The sequence below is a fragment of the Rasamsonia byssochlamydoides genome (assembly GCF_041956645.1).
Source record: "Rasamsonia byssochlamydoides strain NRRL 3658 unplaced genomic scaffold VTN77scaffold_74, whole genome shotgun sequence".
Taxonomy (NCBI): domain Eukaryota; kingdom Fungi; phylum Ascomycota; class Eurotiomycetes; order Eurotiales; family Trichocomaceae; genus Rasamsonia; species Rasamsonia byssochlamydoides.
Genome location: NW_027192457.1, coordinates 87,336 through 104,702, shown reverse-complemented (window position 1 = coordinate 104,702; position 17,367 = coordinate 87,336). Strand labels below are relative to the sequence as shown.

The window sequence follows — 17,367 nt, the reverse complement described above, 5'->3', positions numbered from 1 at the left end:
ACATCGTTGGATAAATTCTGATGGCGCAAAACATGCCTTGGCCTGTGAATCCTAGCGTCGATAATGCATCTCTCCTAGAGAATATCTTGGGAGAACCTACATCCAACCTCCAGTTGTAACCGGGTGCACGTCGAGTCGATTATCTGCAGCAGCATGAACAACGGCACTGACTCAGTGGACTTCCCCAATGAAAAAGCAAATGGGAGACGGCCAAAAGAAAAAGACGAACAAATCCAGGACGCTGCGGCGATCTGAATCAACGAACTACCCCCCTAGTTGTACAGAGTAGTTATTATGGTAATCCCGTGTCGGCGGGCGGTGGCCCCATCCGCATTGGCCTATGATCGGCTCCTGGCTATTAGGTCCGCGACCCGCCAGCTTGTCGCATCACGACAGTCAAGGGTATTATTACTATTCTCCATACAAGCTTCAACTCCCTGGCCCAGCAAGTCCTTTTGCTCTTTTCCGACAGCCTATTTCCAGTTATCATTTCCCCAGAACTCCTAACGGCTGGCGAGTGATGTACTGATGTTGAGTTAGGTGAGAAGATGACAGAAAGGAGCGAGGGGTGAGTTCTCCACACTTCCAGGAATCAACCACCGGTTCGATACGCAACTACCATGGATATGCACAACGAGGAAGCTGCAGAGCTCAACGCTCTAGGCAACAACCATGCTGTTCTCTGCTTGACGAGGCCGGGGCAGCCGCTCGAGGCACAGTGAACAACAGCATCGAGCTGGGCTCCATGGCCTCATCTTCGCATCCTGGCCATCCCCAAAGCACTCTTTCCTTTTATGTTTTGACCTTCTTGAAGACTATACTAACATGCATCGTCAACTCAGCCATAAACGGTCCAAGAGTGCGTTGGCGCTCTCCATCCTTCATCGTGACAAGTCGAAGGAGAGGGGGGAGGATGACCACCGCAGCTTCGAGGATCGCTCGCCGACATCCACTGCTGCGTCGTCCTCTCACACAAATGGTCAATACCATCACCACTCATCGCTCTCTTTATCGCATATTCGCAGCAATACTCGTCGCAAGTCAGGACCGGATGCGACAGATTCTCCGAGTACTTCCCATGAGGGTAATCTTGAGACCATAGTCTCCAATCAAAGTGAGGAGAGTTCGGGGAAGCCCGGATCTCCTGAAGCGACTGAAAGTGGAAGCCTTTCCATTGAACAATCCGTGCGCACTTTCCGTCTCTTCGAGATCTTGCGGAGCGGAGACACGACCGCGATCTCGAAGGCTATCAAGGAGTCGAAGGATCAGCAAGGCGTGGCGGGGGCGGCCTCGGGCACTACGATTCTTCATCTAGCGATCCAATGTGCAGAGCCCCAGGTTGTCGAATATGTTCTGTCTAGTGGAGACGAGATTAATATTAATGCTCGCGATCGTGAGGGCAACACGCCTCTCCATCTTGCAGCTCAACTTGGACGAGATTCTATAGTACGGGCATTACTCGACCGACCGGAGATCGACGATTCGGTCGTCAACTATCGAGGCCAGACTGCTCTCGACCTTGCGCGTACCCCGGAGATTTTCCAGCAACTCCAGCTTGCTCGTTCTCTATTCATCGATAGCAAAACGAGAGAAATCCAGGAACTTGTCACGCAGTGCAACTACGAGAAGTTGGAGAAACTCCTCGAAGAACCCCGGGTGGAGGGAACCTTGGATATAAACAGTCTGGAACTAGTCACGGACAGAGCTACTGCTCAGACAGGGGGCACGTTGCTGCACGAAGGGGCAAGGAAAAAAGATACGAAGCTCATTCAAATCCTTTTAATGCATGGTGCGGATCCCTTCCGCCGCGACAAGAAAGGGAAACTCCCACAAGACGTCACGAAGGATGACAAAACAAGGGCGATTGTTAAAAAGTCTCCTGCTGCTGTCATAGCTCAACGTGGCATTCAAGAAAGAGCTATACTCGGAAACACTGCCGCCCAAGCGATCTCTGGCCGGGCTGGAGGTGAAGTGGCTCTTGCCGCCAAGGACGCTCGGGAGATGAAAGGCTACTTGAAGAAATGGACCAACTATACAGGAGGCTATAAACTTCGATGGTTTGTCCTCGAAGATGGCGTTTTGAGTTATTACAAACATCAAGGTCAGTCTAACCCTTCGTCATGAAATGCCAGAGACTGGAGATTTAACCCTTATCGTCGCTCAGATGATGCCGGCTCGGCTTGTCGAGGTGCGATTAGCATGCGAATTGCAAAACTTCATATGGATTCGCAAGATAAGACCCGCTTTGAAATTCATGGCAAGTCGTCCGTGAAGTATCACCTGAAAGCCAACCATGTTGTTGAAGCCAAAAGGTGGTTTTGGGCGTTGAACAACGCAATTCAATGGGCGAAAGACGAGGCCAAGGAGGAAGAGAAGCGGAGAACCAGGGATGCCGAAGCACTTCGTCAAGCAAAGATCGATCAGATCGAGGGCCGGGCTTCGGAAACTCAGGCAGAATCGACAACCTCCAAGCTGAACGCAAAGGGATTGGCTCCCCCGACAATTGTGAAATCAAATGCCAGCGTTTCCCGGATCAGTACTCAGACGTCTCGGACTGCAGCAGAGAGCAGCCCAGGTGATGAGGACGGCTCTGGTTACGGCTCCTACGATCCTAGCATCGCGCAGAACGAAGTGAACAGAGTTGTCAGTCATATCACGAGTGGACCTGATGGAGAGGGTGAATATGATGATTACGCGGATGACGCGTCCAGTCACGATGTACAGCCGGCCAACAAGGATGCCTTCAACATTACAGCCCAGTCTGCAAAACTCCAACTGGACCTTCTCGCCAACGTGTCATCCTCTCTTCAAGCAGAAAAGTCCAAAAATCCGGATCTGCCAATATCAGATCCGGCCGTTGATCGGGCGCTGGCCGCATACGATTCTGCCGTGAGTAGTCTTAATGGCCTTCTGGCAGATCTCTTGAAGATATCGCGAGACCGTGACGCCTATTGGCAATATCGACTAGATAAGGAGGTCGACACACGCAAGATGTGGGAGGAAAGCATGGCCCGGATTGTTCAGGAGCACGAAGAATTGCAAACCAAAATCAGTGAGTCCGAGGACAAGCGGAAACGCACCAAGAAAGCTCTCAAAGAGGTCCTCGAGAGTGCTTCAGCAAACAACAGTCGCCCACTTAGTCGAAAGCTATCGCATGCACAAATTAACGATGCGATTGAATCGCCGGAAAATACTGCGGACGGTACTGCCGGAGACGAACCCAGCGAAGCGAGCCAGGATGGACTTCCTGCTCAACAGCTAGAGGCCAATAGGCCGAACACTGGTGTCCGTTCTTCATCTTCGAGGAGACAAAGTATCTCTGAATACGCCGATCTAGCTGAGTCAGAGTCCGACGATGAGGAATTTTATGATGCTATTGATTCTGGGGAGATTGAGGTTAAGGAGCTGGCCACTTCTGAGGTTACTACGGAGAAACCATCGCTGGACGATGCTAATGCCGATCTGCGGGCTGCGAAATACTCGGAAATAATCCCTTCCTTCAAAGGCTATGAGGACCCTCCAAGACAGAAACTCAAGTTGGAAGTCGACAATCGGCCCAAAGTTTCCCTGTGGGTAAGTAGCCAAGAGCTGCGAGGCATTTTTTTGGTCTTTCCAGATTCTAAATGACTTTTTAGGGTATTCTTAAATCCATGATTGGCAAGGATATGACGAAGATGACTCTGCCAGTTTCCTTCAATGAACCTACATCGCTGCTTCAACGAGTTGCAGAAGACATGGAATATTCTGATCTTCTGGATATTGCTGCTGACCGAGCAGATTCTTTGGAACGTATGATCTACGTTGCTGCCTTTGCTGCAAGTGAATATGCCTCGACAATCGGGCGGGTAGCGAAGCCCTTTAATCCCCTTTTGGGAGAGACTTTTGAGTACTGCAGGCCGGACAAAGGCTACCGTTTCTTCGTGGAACAGGTCAGCCATCATCCACCGATTGGTGCTGCATGGGCCGAGTCGGCCAAATGGGATTACTACGTACGAACCCCTGTGACGAGCTCCGTGTTTTTTTTTGTTGAATGAATACTGACAGATATATTCAGGGCGAATCGGCTGTCAAGTCGAAGTTCTACGGAAAATCCTTTGATATCAATCCTCTGGGAACGTGGTTTTTGAAACTGCGCCCCATAACAGGAAAAGAAGAACTGTACACATGGAAGAAAGTCACGTCCTCGGTGGTTGGTATCATAACGGGGAATCCCACAGTGGATAATTATGGTCCCATGGAAATTAAGAATTGGACGACGGGTGAAGTATGCTATTTGGATTTTAAACCTCGCGGATGGAAAGCGTCATCTGCATACCAAGTTACTGGGAAAGTTGTCGATTCTAAGGGCGCTACGAAATGGAGTATCGGCGGGCGATGGAATGACAAGATATACGCTCGTCACACACCCGGATATGAAGCCCAAGTCGATGAGAACAGTTCCGATGGCGCCAAGACATTCCTGGTGTGGCAGTGTAATCCTCGCCCAAGCGGTATCCCGTTCAACCTGACTCCATTCGTCGTCACCCTGAACGCGATTCCTGATAGCCTCCGACCATATCTGCCTCCCACTGATACTCGACTCCGTCCCGACCAACGTGCGATGGAGGAGGGAGAGTATGACTTTGCTGCTACGGAAAAGCATCGCGTCGAAGAGAAACAGCGCGCGAAACGGAGGGAACGAGAGAGGAAAGGCGAAGAGTTCGTTCCGAAATGGTTTACAAGGGGCAAATGCCCAATCACCGGGGAGGAGTACTGGGTTTTTAACGGCAAATACTGGAAATGCAGAGAGACAGGTGATTGGAGTGTTTGCGAGGACATCTTTTGATACCACCAGCCCTATTGGAATATGTATCTTTGGATGCTGTTTGTGCGATTATTGTTCTGGGTGAGACCCCCCGTGTGGTGGATGTGATACAACCGAAGTAGTCTGTATTATGTACGACCTTATATATGTACTCCTAATGCTTTATATTTTTTTAATCTTTCACAAGATCTCCTTTGATATGCTCCTGTTTCTGGCTGTATGTAGACTTGTTTAGTAGTAGTGGGGAACATATGTGGCAGCTATCGTCACGTGATGAGGGACACTCGGTATCGCTGAAGTTCGCGTCGGACGTGCCAAAGATGTCCAGCGAGAGTAGGAACGAGTCCATCTCCGCCGACATCCCAAAATCGCCAAAATGGCGGCTGAATACACCTGCAATCGTTGTTTGCAGGCGCTGTCACCGAGATTCCAAACTCAATTCTTTCTCCGCCGCTTCAGACGTTTCCCTCAGCCAAGCGGAAGATGCAATTTCTCACATTCAACAACGCTCCAGAGCTCGTCCTCCAAGTCCAATGGCCATACGCAATTGAGAAGAACGCCCCCAAGCCGTCCTGACCGCAGACTGTCAATCTCGTCTGCCAACGACTTTGTCTCGAAAAATGGTCGTCGAAGCGTTCAGACTTCGGCTATAGCTGCTCCAGGACCTACTGAAGAGACGCGCCCTCTTCGGCAACCCGGCAATCTGTTTCATCAATTCTCCCGCTCGCCGTCACCTATAATCAGGCGACGCGCTGCATTCATAATGCAGAATGCTTTCTGTCCTCATCCAAGTCATCGACAGACTCGCTTGCCGACTTCTCCGAACGATCCTGAAGCACGGAAGAGTCCGAGCGCGTCGAGTCTCCCGCCGGCTCACGCACACTTTGAATGCCCCGATTGTGGAGTACCAATATACTGCTCTGAGGAGCACTGGATGGATGATTATGAAGCACATCTAGAGATCTGCGACACCATCCGGCAGATCAACGAGGATGATCACGATTTAGTTTCGGGGCGATTCTTCCCTGAATTCACATATCCCGGGCCCCAAGATGACAATTTCGTGATCAACATGACGAATTGGGACACATTTCTCTATACGCGCGAGTTCGAAGCCATCAACAATGAGAGGAGTATGCGGCAGGTGACCCGGATGCTAACTTATCCTGTCACCATTGGGAGTGTGCTGCACGAATTGAGTCCTTACAACATCCGCAAAGGAGGGAGGCTGACTGTTGAGGGCCTTAAGAGCTTAAGTGGTCAGTTGCTGTCGACCTTTGTCACTGTCATTTTTGAGATTCGCAGGAAACTGATGGAGTATGATGTCTTATAGCACTTCGATACACATTACATCCGCCAAAGATGGGAGAAGGGACGGACGTACATGGACTGCGTCTCAAGGCTCCTCCAGTCCGAATATTTGTTCTTGGAGCTCGTGCCGAGTCTTCTCTGCCCCGTCAAGTCTGGCTTCAGCTCACCCATATGTTCCCTCGAGCCATCATCAACCTCATCTTCATCGGACCGGAAAGTATGGCCAACCGAGACGATGAATTTCCCCTTCCGGAACGCACACCGGACAATCCGTTTGGCGCCATCGTTGAGGACCGTCTCGGCCCACAGATGAAGATCACCACCTACGTTGATTATTTCCACACGATCCATGACGCTCAGTACTTCTACCCCTATGATCCATACTTTGACTGTTTCGTGCTTTTCCACCCAGGTCTCGGCCATCCCGCTAGTTCCCATGAATGGGAAGAGACCCTTCCGAAGCTCCTGGAGACGAAGGTCCCCATCATATGCACGGGATACACACAATGGGATATGGAGCGGGACATCAACTGGGTCAAAGAGAAATGTGCGGGAGAATTCGACATCTTGCTCGAGCCCGGTGAGAACCGATTCCGAAGCCTGAGGTGGGATCTGAACGATCTGGATCCGCATGACATCTCTTGCGGGAACTGGGGTCTTTGGGCGTTTAGAGGGAAGAGGTATGTTCCGTCATCGTTTATCTGTGTTCCTGGTTGCTAACACAGATGCTGCACAGGTACGAAGCTACTCACAAGTCGTCCTAGACAAGAGCGATGCGCATATGCTCTTCTTGTTCAGCAACTTTTGTACTGTACCTATGTTGCCTATCAGTAATCACCTCTCTCGAGATCGAACAGAGACTCTCCTCTGGTCTTTTGCATCTATAGCATCCACATTCGTTGGAAGAGCCGAATATGCACTGTCTCGCTGCAGAGAGAGAAGATGGGATGACTGCTGTTATTGACCACTATTGGTTCCACTCACAAATTTATGTATATAAGATGATTCGGATTTGAACTAGAAGAAACACCAATCTCGCATTGTAAGTTTCGTCGTCAATTCAATCCCTGAGTTCCGTTGTAAGAACATCAAGAACTCGTCTATGAATTAATAATAGGGTAAATTATACAAGAATAACTTAGCGCTACGACTACGATTCGATGGCCCATTATTAACGAGATAAACAGTGCTATGAAATAAAGGTATCGAAGGGATCAGATCAGATCAGAACGGAAAAGAGGGTACGCAGGGTATATAAACTAAAATATTGATATAGGAAACATCAACAGAACGACAACCAAATAATCCAACTTGGCATGAATGCTAATCTCTTTGCCCTTTGCCGACATTTGACAATATGTGATGAGAAAATTTGAGAACATCGGTATTTCCCAATAACTCTCTTGGCTCTATTTATCAATTGGCGCGTTTCTCGATTAATTTTCTCTCATTCACATCAGGACCAAGCCCGCAATAGCAACGACACCGGCCATCATGGCGCCTGCGACCTCACGGCTGGAAGCTGCTCCACCGGTATGTGCCTGAGAGGACGAGGTACCTGCGGTGCTTCCCGCGTTGGCCGCGGAGGTAAGCGCAGGGGCGACGTAAGCAGACCCGGTAGAGTTGAAAGAAGTCGAGTTCCAGCGTCCTCCGGTCGGCTGGGGAAAGCCACCGGTGGAGGCGACGACTTTTGAAACCAGAGTCGACAACTTCGGGGACGGGGACGGGGACGGGACCGGGGTCGAGGACGGAATCGGAGTTGGAGTCGGCGTAGGTGTGCTGCTATGGGCGTTGACGATTTTGACCGTGGTCGTGGTAGGGGCCGACACGGTGACGGTGTCCGCGAGGGCCAAGGGCGCAACAGCCGCTGAGAGGAGCAGGAGGGCCTTGCCGAAGAGCATCTTGGTGGTTGTGGATGTGGTTGCGCAGTTGAATGTCTCTAGTCTCTATTTTTGCAAGGGTGGATGGCGTTGTTCTCCCCTTCTCCTTTCGTTGAACTGCAAGGAGCGAATTGGGTAGTATCGCAAGTGATCTATTCTATAGATCGATATAGGCAGACCGCAGGATTGAATGAATGGATGACAGCGAGAAGAGTGCTAAGCGAATGTTCACTCTTTTCCGTCGAAGAATGGGACTGTAAACGAACGAATGATACTGGCTTGAATAATGGGGAGAGAAGAGAAGAGGAAGAAGGAAGAAGAGAGAAGAAAGAAGTGGTTATTTGCGACAGCAGAGAGAGTTAAGGGGCAGCATCGTTGGCGTGTTTGGTTAAGGAACTAGTGCCTGATGTTAGGTGCAACTTACCTAGGTTGGTAGTAGTCAGATACCTACCCGACGGAGTAGTGTCCGTAGTTAGACACACCAAAGGGACCCGCCAGGCGGAGGCCGCAGCAGCATCACCGCCCCTGCACGGAGATTTTCTACTACTATTTAGTCAGTCCTCGTCATCTGATCTATTCATTAAGAATTATCAATCACATCCGTAGTCTTGCTGGGAAAAAAAAAGTCATGTCTTTTCGTTTACTCCGTACATGCTCTGGATCTTACATACAAGGGACGATGTCAGCTTCTCGACGTGGTTAGTTTTAAATGCCAGCGGCAACGGGCAGAATTCCAAGCTTCAGAATGTACCAACGGACAGACGATGCGCTAGGTCGTTGTTACTATCATTGTAGTTAGAGGGCGAAGCAAACAAACCATAAATAGTAACAAATGCAAAAAGGGGGAAAAATAATAAAAATAAAAAAGAAATAATTTTCAAGAGCAAGATGGATGGACGATCCCTTAACCTTTATTTTAAGTCATCAAGAACCTCTGTTTCAGACTGGTTCACAGTTCACCATTCGATTCTTGGTGACGACGCACTTAAGGAGTACTCCGTATGCCGCTTGTGGAAGAAGCGTGGCAGTGATCACTGATCCCAATTTACCACTGATCAATCAATCAATCGACAGGCTAGCCGATGGTGTAGGACGCTAGGCAGAGATCGGGGATACCAAAATGGTCTAATCACGTCATCCGTGCAGGGGGCCAACAGGTAGTGTCACTATCGACTTAATACTCCGTATTTTCTATATACCCTGTACTCTGGTGATGAGCAGAAGTCGAGGATAAAAAATGTTTGTTAATAAGTCGATGACTCTACGGAGTATACAGCCCGGGGAAAAAAAGGATTAGAAGAGTATCTTGGATGTACGGAGTAGCGCCCACGTGAACGCTCTCCATCACGTGTTCTGCACACCATGCAGGACAAAGTTTGGTGGATCTGGAGTGGTCAGTGCTTAGACGCGGCCCGGAGTAATTGTATTCCGTTACCCGTAAAGACGGGAAATGATGCGACTTCAACGGTACCGGGCAGTCAAAGAATCGAATAATAATTTTGCAGCTGCGGAAATCATTCAAAGCACGTAGAACAGTCGATATAAGTCGACTTACTCGAGAAGAACAAAATCGATTCTTCATCTTTTGTCAACTCTGTCAACTCTAAGATGACGCATATTGAAGTTCCACTGTTGCTACCAATAATATACTTCAACCTTGCGCATGAATTGCTAATCGTGATCGGCAGTTCTATCACCGGCATAAAATAGGATCGACATCTTCCGCCCGGCTTGCAGCCTGCAGGAACATCTTGATTCCGCCCCTTGTCGCACAGGCAAGTAGATCGGCAACTTAATTAAACTGCATTCATGAGCAGCTATCCAATCAACCAACTGAGGCGAGAGCCTGAACTCGATGATTTTATTGCTCCAGCATCATCGTCATTATCAGTTAACTCGTCAGTTCCCCGCACATATAGCGATATTCTGAGCAAGTCCCTGAGGACATTGTCTGTCGCGTTGCAACGATTGTGAATTGGATAATATGCATATTGGAAAGCAAACAGGCGGAGTTCAAAAGACAAAGACATCAGAACCCGCCGGGTATCACAAACATGGACACTTTGACAAGAGCCAGAGAAAAGAGCGACCCTGGGAACCAAAACAGTCATAAAAAAATCATCGTGGGAAGACATGAGAAACTTAAAAACCAAAGGGAGAAGGGGGAATAACAATGATGATAAGGTCAGGCTATGAAGTGGACAGCCTTTTCATAGCTGTCGGGGCAAGATCCAGATATCCGTCATGACAGTCAAAGAACCCAGACCACAGTCGACACAATGGCCACAATGACCCAGTACCCGCTCCAACGCATGATCGGGACAGCAGGCGCCGCCGACAAAGCCGGATTCGCAGCAGTGGTCCCATTCGCTAGAGTACCGTTGATGAAAATGGTTTGTGTCCCATTGACGGTCGCGATCCGGACCACACTCGAATTCGTGGGGTCATTCCCGAAGATCGAGTCCAGGTAGGTGCTATTGTAGTTATTGTCGCATCCGCACTCTGAGTACTCCTGGCAGAGACAAACCACCGGTAAGGTTTCGCTCGTACCAGTCGTGGGGTTGTGGAATGTGTATGGGTGACTGTATGGATAGGCGTAGGCGCCATAAAGCCAGAGGCCTGAAAAGAATGCAAGAGTCCCGAGCGGCAGCAAGTACGGTGTGATCCCCATAGGTGATCTTGTGCCTGCTGTGTAGGGAACGCTGGCACCGCCAGCATAGTAAGATCCACCTCCATAGGTACGGGGCGATCCTGAGCCTGCTTTTGTGTATCCCCCTACGTCGCTCTTGCTATCGAGCAAAAAGACAACAATAGTTAGTCTCAGACCGGAATTATCAAGTGCCATCTTTGTTCCATACTACTTACCTTGACGTCAAGGAAGACGACAAAGATCCGCTGCTTCCGCTGCTTCCTTTGGTTCCTCCACTGCTTGAACTCCCTCCGGTTGATCCACTGCCTGACTTTGATCCGCTGCTTGATTCGCTTGAACCTCTGCTTGAACCGCTCGATCCGCTGCTTGAACTGCTTGAACTGCTTCCGCTCCGTCCTCCACTCCCTCCTCCACTGCCACCCTGTCCTCCGCCACCTCCGCCTCTTCTCTTCTCCAAGTCTAGCAGTTCGGATACATCCTTCACGACTGGTACGACTTCAACACCAACAGGGACGATATCGGAACGAGGAATGGAGCGTGATGTGACCAGAGCGGTGAGAAGCAGAAGACTGGTAGCCAGAGAAATCCTCATGTTGAATGTCCCAGGGACCGAGCCTCTGAGACGTGCAATAGTTCTCGACAGAGAGAGATATCTGAGCGGCGTCGTCTCAGTCGGAATAAACTGATATTTGTTCTGTAGATGGAAAATGACAAAAGGGGGCCGAAAAGGAACCTGCCAACAGTCTACCGATTGCAAAGGTTGTAACTTGTAAGGAGCAATGGAGGCAGGGGGTAAATGGCTCTTGTAACAGGCAAGTCCTGATAAAACTTTTTTACTTCCACATTGACGTCCACGGCTGCATATTATAAGCCATAATGGAAGTGATGACTTGCTGATGAACTTCCTTGGAGGCCTTGCAGAATATATCCATGGTTCATTGCGGAGTATTCTACGGGGGATCGTGGCAGAGCCCTACCAGGAAGGTACCTTAGGTACCAGGGAAATAACTTTAGGGGGCATGAGTTAGTCTGCATTCGGCTTGTCATCAGATAAAGATTTCCCTGGAACCCCAGCTGGTGTGGTATTAGCACGTCCTGTTGGAAGCGAGCCAAGGCAAGGCAGACCGCAAGTCTGCCTGCCACATTGGCTTGGCTGTTTTCTTTGTCTTATCATAATCAGCTCCGGATAACTCGGCTTAGAAAGAAACGTGGTTATCGCGAACGCTACTAGTCGGAATCTGGCAGCTTGGTCAGCCCCATGGGGCTGTGCAGACTCCATTTTGCGACTGGGGATCTGTACAAAGCCTCCTACTCCATAGAGTCCATACTCTATACAATAATAATGATGTTAATATCAATAATGTCTCTAGTTCCTCCACGGCATAAATCTACGGCCGAATACGAGATCACAGACTTCACCGCCACATCTCCAGCCCTGTCGGGGAGGAGGTGAGTCCAGAATACTCCGTCCAGAGTACTCCGTACACATTTGTGGGATGAAGTTCAAGCTCAGCCACATGTCCAAAATTCCAATGACGTCGGTCGTAATATGGTGATTCATCTACGGAGTGCGGAGTACAGTTTATTCGATCGCCTTCTGCGGACTTGCATTGTCGAGCTGTCAGCTGACTCGCTCAAGATCTAGTCACTATCAATAAGCGAACATTATGTATGTATGTATTGCACTGTACATACGCACAGTACGATCAATATAGAAATCTTTACTTATTTAATTCATTTCTCGCCTCCTCGAGACGAAGAACAGAACAATAATCACGAGATTTCTCGATTTCAAAGATGTCTGGCTGACCATGCCCTAAAAGCAATCTCAATTGGATGTTCCCTCAGTGAAGAAGAGACGAATATCAAGTAGACTTCTGCTTCGCCGGCCTCACAAACGGTCGATACTCCGGATCCCACATCTGCGCCCGGATCCACTCCTCGAGTTCCTTATCCTTCGTGGGGATATCCCTCTCCTGCGCCAGACCTTCCGCCACGGCGCACTTGATGACTGCCTTGGGCGATGTGAACGCTGATTTCCCGGACATCCACAACGTCCGGGAGGAGACGCTTATTCGGGTCCTTAAGCGCGGGTGACTGTGCAGCCAATGCCTTGACTGCGGCAACGAGCATCTTGTCCGACAGGAGACGGGTTCGAGACAGGACCGCGCCCAAACCAACGCCAGGAAAGCCAGTGGAATTGTTACATTCTTAATAAACATCACTAGGACAATAACCTAATTGTCTGAAAGAAAAAGAATGGACTGACCAATCTCGTACTTCACACCGTTGTACTCCACTGGGGGAGCATCCTTCGGGTCGCCGAAACAACCTCGAGTAATTCTGAATCGCATCGCCTTCAGTGGGTGTGTAGATGACACTGAACATCTCCTTGAGGTGCTTTTGGATGAGCTGGTCAGAGGATATCATCAGCATTGGTCCGAGAAGAGAAATAAACAGCGAATGACATCGGAGTTGTCACACTTTGTAATACAGCAGTTCATTTTGCGCCTTCACGCTCGCCATAAAGATATTCTTGGCCAGAGCATCGGGGCGATGGGCATACTGTTGATAGGCCCTCTTCACCTGGTCGTCCAGCGTCTGGACTCCCGGAGGTAAGAGGCCATGTAATCGAAATTCCTGGCGCTCGTCATTGGGGAAAGCCGATCCTTTGTTGTAGTATGAAGACTGCAGGACTCCAGAGCCCTGGGTTTATATAACAATACCAGTCTCAGAAGAAGCCATGAAGCCATTCAGTATTGTCCGGACATGAAATGATTATCCGACCGACATAAGGTACATTCCATAGGCCCCTTCGCAGCGCGAGGGAGATGGCTGAACTTGGAAGCAGCTTTTGATTTACTAATCGTTACAGAAGAATTGTCGCAACAATCATGTACTGGCTGCCATGGACGGCTTTTTTTTCCTCTAGCCCTTTGGGCTACGCTTCAGTTTATCTACCGGATCAATCAGCAGATCAAGCATCTAGGTACTATAGTTGTAGACTACTGTCGGGATCATGCAACGTAACCCAGCAAGCTCACGTAATGGAAGAGTCCTTCTGCAGCTCCAGACTAGTCTCTATTCTCCATCCGGATCAATCAAGGCGCGCCCAGGCCTATTTCTCTTTCGGTCAAGCGGGATGTCTTGGAGGTCGACGCTGTTTAGCTGTTGGCGGGATGACGTAGAGAGTGCATTTCAGTTCAATACAGAACGATATAAACGAGGCTAACCTTGGAACCAGAGAGATCCCCGAAAAAAGGCAACTAACTACTAGGTCGGGTACTGGGCCAGAGGATTGGAAGCAGGGTGATTGATGGCCATTGTTCTCCAAAGGCTATTGAGCAGGACCGCACAGCTGGGTCTACTACATACTCATATATAGAAACTTTAACAGAGGCCTCAGCAGAATAGCATCCTCATGATTGATAACATGCAGATAGATTGTGTAGCTTGCATTTCAGAGAATGATTGTATGTCCAGAGCCCACGGATGACGTACCGGGGCAAGTGGACAAGACCTGCCATCACCAAAATCGGTCTAGTCTGAAAATTGGCATCGACTCGACACAAATCCCCACCACGCAAATCCATAAAATCTGTCAAAAAGAATCAACCTGAACATTACCACCTGAGTGACAGACACTGCGATGGGGATTATTGTTTCATGACAAGCCAAGGAACAAGATGAGCCTGGCGACATGAGAGAGATATATCTACCCATTTCTTAGGAAATTTTCTTCTTTTTTTTTCCTTTTATTTATTCTCCCAGCTCAGTCAGACAGTCAGACAGGGAAAGAGATGTTATTGACCGACCACACAAGATTGTCAGAGGGAACATCCCTCGATATCGATTAACTAATACTCGCGTAGTGAATCGGGGATTGCTGACTGCAAGGATGAATTGCTGGGTGTACCTGCGCCTAACTATACCTCTCTGACGGCGACTCTTTGCTTCGAGAATGAATCCAACCGACATATTCCGCTGAAACGACCTCCACCCTTTCGCTTTTTCGCTCTAACCAAGTTTGACCAGAGATGATGCTATCGCAGCGGATGCAAGAGGATCGGTGTTCTTGGTCGATGGATTATGAACTTCAAAAGGAAAAGGGGAAGCGGAGGGAAAACATCCGACTAGATTGCGTGCAATCTTCCAGATCCAGCTGTTCCTGATCACTTCATTTTCATGGAATGGAGTGATTGTTCTTCCACGTACCCTTCTTATAAAGGACAGTCAGCACACCCGCACGTCTTGTGCTTGTGTTGACTGGAACTGGATCGGATCGGATGGATATTAGCTGGGGTGCTGGTTCTTTGTGGACCGGTCTCCAGCTTTTATCCATTTCCTTTTAAGACAAACAGGTTGCTAGAGTAAATCTATCAAGGGCCTTCATAGTTCATACTCGTTTCGCTGTCTCTTGAATGAATTCAAGAGATGTTCCCACGAGAGTATGACTCCTTGCGCTCCTACATTATAGCAATAAAAGAAAAGAAATTTTTTTCTGGGTATTCGTATATCAAAGATATATCTCTATTAGGCGCTTTTCTCGTGCCGTGTAATAGATTGATCTGTCGTCTTTGCACCTTTACGGCCCAGCGTGGCAATATGCACAGAAATCTATATGCACAGGCATGACTGATGATAGATATATTCATGAGACAAATGTCAAAACTCCGACAAGTCGAGGTTCTCTCCTACAACTTGCTTGGTGTGATTCCCGATTTCGGGGCTTCATCATCAACCACTTTGACCACCACCTTCCCCCAAGTATCTCGGCTTCCCAACGCCTTCAACGCCCGAGGGACACTTTCCAGGCCGACGAAGCTCTCATCCTTAAAGGTGGTTCCCCGGAACTGGCCACGAGATATCAAATCAAAGATTCCCCACCACACGGCGCCCACTGTCTCCTTTTCAAAGTTGACGTATTGGCCCCAGTGCAGCCCGACGATACTCACGTTCTTCAGCAGAACCCGGTTCAGCGCCACTTTCTCGATCTTCCCCGCCGCGAACCCGATGACCAGCAGTCGCGCGTTCCAGGCAACGCACTTCAGACTCTGGTCGATCATCCCCACGGGGTCGTAGACAATGTCCACTCCGGCTTTGCCGTTGCCCGTTCGGTGCTGCGCACACAGCTTCTTTACTTCCTCGGGCCAGTTCTTGTCACGGTAGTCGACGGCGTAGTCGGCGCCAAAGTCCTTTGCGATCTGCCTCTTGCGCTCCGTCCCCGCCGTCGCAATGACCGTCGCGCCCCGAGCTTTCGCAATCTGCACCGCTGCCAGTCCGACTCCACCTGCTGCAGCATGCACCAGGACCCAATCGCCCGGTTGGACATTGGCACGGTGTACCAAGCCCGCATACGAGGTAGGCACCGTGATGAACAGCCCAGCCGCGTCCTCGAAACTCCACTCTTCGGGGATGGGCAGGAGGGATTGTTCGGGAGCAAGAATATGCGTGGCGTATGCTCCCTGGTTGGCACCAAAGACGCGGTCACCGGGCTTAAACCGTGGATTTTTGGAGGCTGTCGGCGTGGCCAGGACGGTGCCGGCAAATTCCATACCGGAGATCCATGGTAAGGGTGGCTGATGCTGGTATTTGCCTTGAATCTGAAGGAGATCGAAGAAGTTGGTACCGGCGGAATGAATCTCGATAAGATATTTGTCGGGGCAGGGGGAGGGAGTGGGGAGCTCGGTGACTTTCAGATCGAGGGGTCCCTACAACCTTCATTAGCAGGTTGACTCTTGATTTCAAAAGACCTGCTGAGGATATACCTTGACGTATTCGGTAACCTGAATCGCGCGCATTTTGTCATGCAAAATCAACAGATGAAACAAGGACGATTAATTAATCGGACAAACCAATCTCCAAGTCGTAGAAGGGAGGAAAGTAGAGGCTCAATTCGTTGACTATCAATCTTAAGAGAGGACTGTTAGGGAGGGGGAGATAAGCAAGCAATGTCTTGGTGATCTGTATCTCGTAATACAGAACTCTACTCCTGTCTCTTGTTCAAACACGAGTGATTTCCCAGACAAAGGGAAGTAAATTCGAGACGTCTCGTCTTCTGTCCGTTCAAGGTCCCAACCGATCTCTCGATATCAAAACAGGTAGAGACAGAGTAATAGCCTGGAGTCAGTCGACGGGTTCTCTGTACTCCGTAAGTGGTAATAAGCCAGTTAACCTAGCGGAGCAATTCTCCACAGGCGGAGAATGCATCGTTGGATCTTGGCGGGGAAAAATGCCGAGGTTCGGGGTCGGGAAACCCCAACCTAGTTACCAACCTCAGTTAGGCAGTCCGTTAACTTTTGAATGCCTCAGGTAGATATCTATCTTGAACTTGGTAAGGAGTAATACTCCGTACTCACCTACGTAAACAATGTCGTCAGTTAGCAATCATCTTGTGCTTCGCTTCCTTATCGCAAATTAGCCTGTGGTCAGCATGTCCACACGAAAGAAAATAACCGCCATACGTCCTGCAGGGCTGGAAAGAGAAGCTCAGCACGTATCAATATGATGATTGCGCAAGTGTATCCATAATAATTATTATCCTCTCCCCTCAGAACCAATCATGTACTCGATCTGGATGAGGTAAATCATTCATTCATGAAACAGATTCTTATAAGGCTGCTATCATACAGGAGCTGACTGCGGGGAACAGGTTGATGAATTTAGAGGCTAGCGTTACATGGGTAGGCTACGTACTCCGTAGATCTGCAAGATTAAGGTCA

At 49.3% G+C, this 17,367-nt stretch overlaps 4 protein-coding genes across 4 annotated transcripts; 2 read left to right on the top strand and 2 right to left on the bottom strand.

Moving 5' to 3' along the window:
- Positions 1 to 548: 548 nt before the first annotated feature.
- Positions 549 to 4,825, top strand: VTN77DRAFT_8570 (uncharacterized protein; the record flags this gene model as incomplete). Its single annotated transcript, XM_069425082.1, has 5 exons — positions 549 to 568; positions 843 to 2,101; positions 2,165 to 3,573; positions 3,636 to 3,989; positions 4,055 to 4,825. The coding sequence occupies 5 exons, from the start codon at positions 549 to 551 to the stop codon at positions 4,823 to 4,825; spliced, it is 3,813 nt and encodes a 1,270-aa protein (XP_069274560.1).
- A 355-nt stretch (positions 4,826 to 5,180) lies between these two features.
- Positions 5,181 to 6,879, top strand: VTN77DRAFT_8569 (uncharacterized protein; the record flags this gene model as incomplete). Its single annotated transcript, XM_069425080.1, has 3 exons — positions 5,181 to 6,063; positions 6,138 to 6,795; positions 6,852 to 6,879. 3 exons carry the CDS (start codon positions 5,181 to 5,183, stop codon positions 6,877 to 6,879), a joined length of 1,569 nt encoding a protein of 522 aa, XP_069274559.1.
- Positions 6,880 to 10,246: 3,367 nt separating this feature from the next.
- Positions 10,247 to 11,237, bottom strand: VTN77DRAFT_8568 (uncharacterized protein; the record flags this gene model as incomplete). The annotated part of the gene is made up of 2 exons (XM_069425079.1): positions 10,247 to 10,784; positions 10,861 to 11,237. The coding sequence occupies 2 exons, from the start codon at positions 11,235 to 11,237 to the stop codon at positions 10,247 to 10,249; spliced, it is 915 nt and encodes a 304-aa protein (XP_069274558.1).
- Positions 11,238 to 15,339: 4,102 nt separating this feature from the next.
- On the bottom strand, positions 15,340 to 16,446 carry VTN77DRAFT_8567 (uncharacterized protein; the record flags this gene model as incomplete). Its single annotated transcript, XM_069425078.1, has 2 exons — positions 15,340 to 16,356; positions 16,414 to 16,446. 2 exons carry the CDS (start codon positions 16,444 to 16,446, stop codon positions 15,340 to 15,342), a joined length of 1,050 nt encoding a protein of 349 aa, XP_069274557.1.
- Between the last annotated feature and the right edge of the window lie 921 nt (positions 16,447 to 17,367).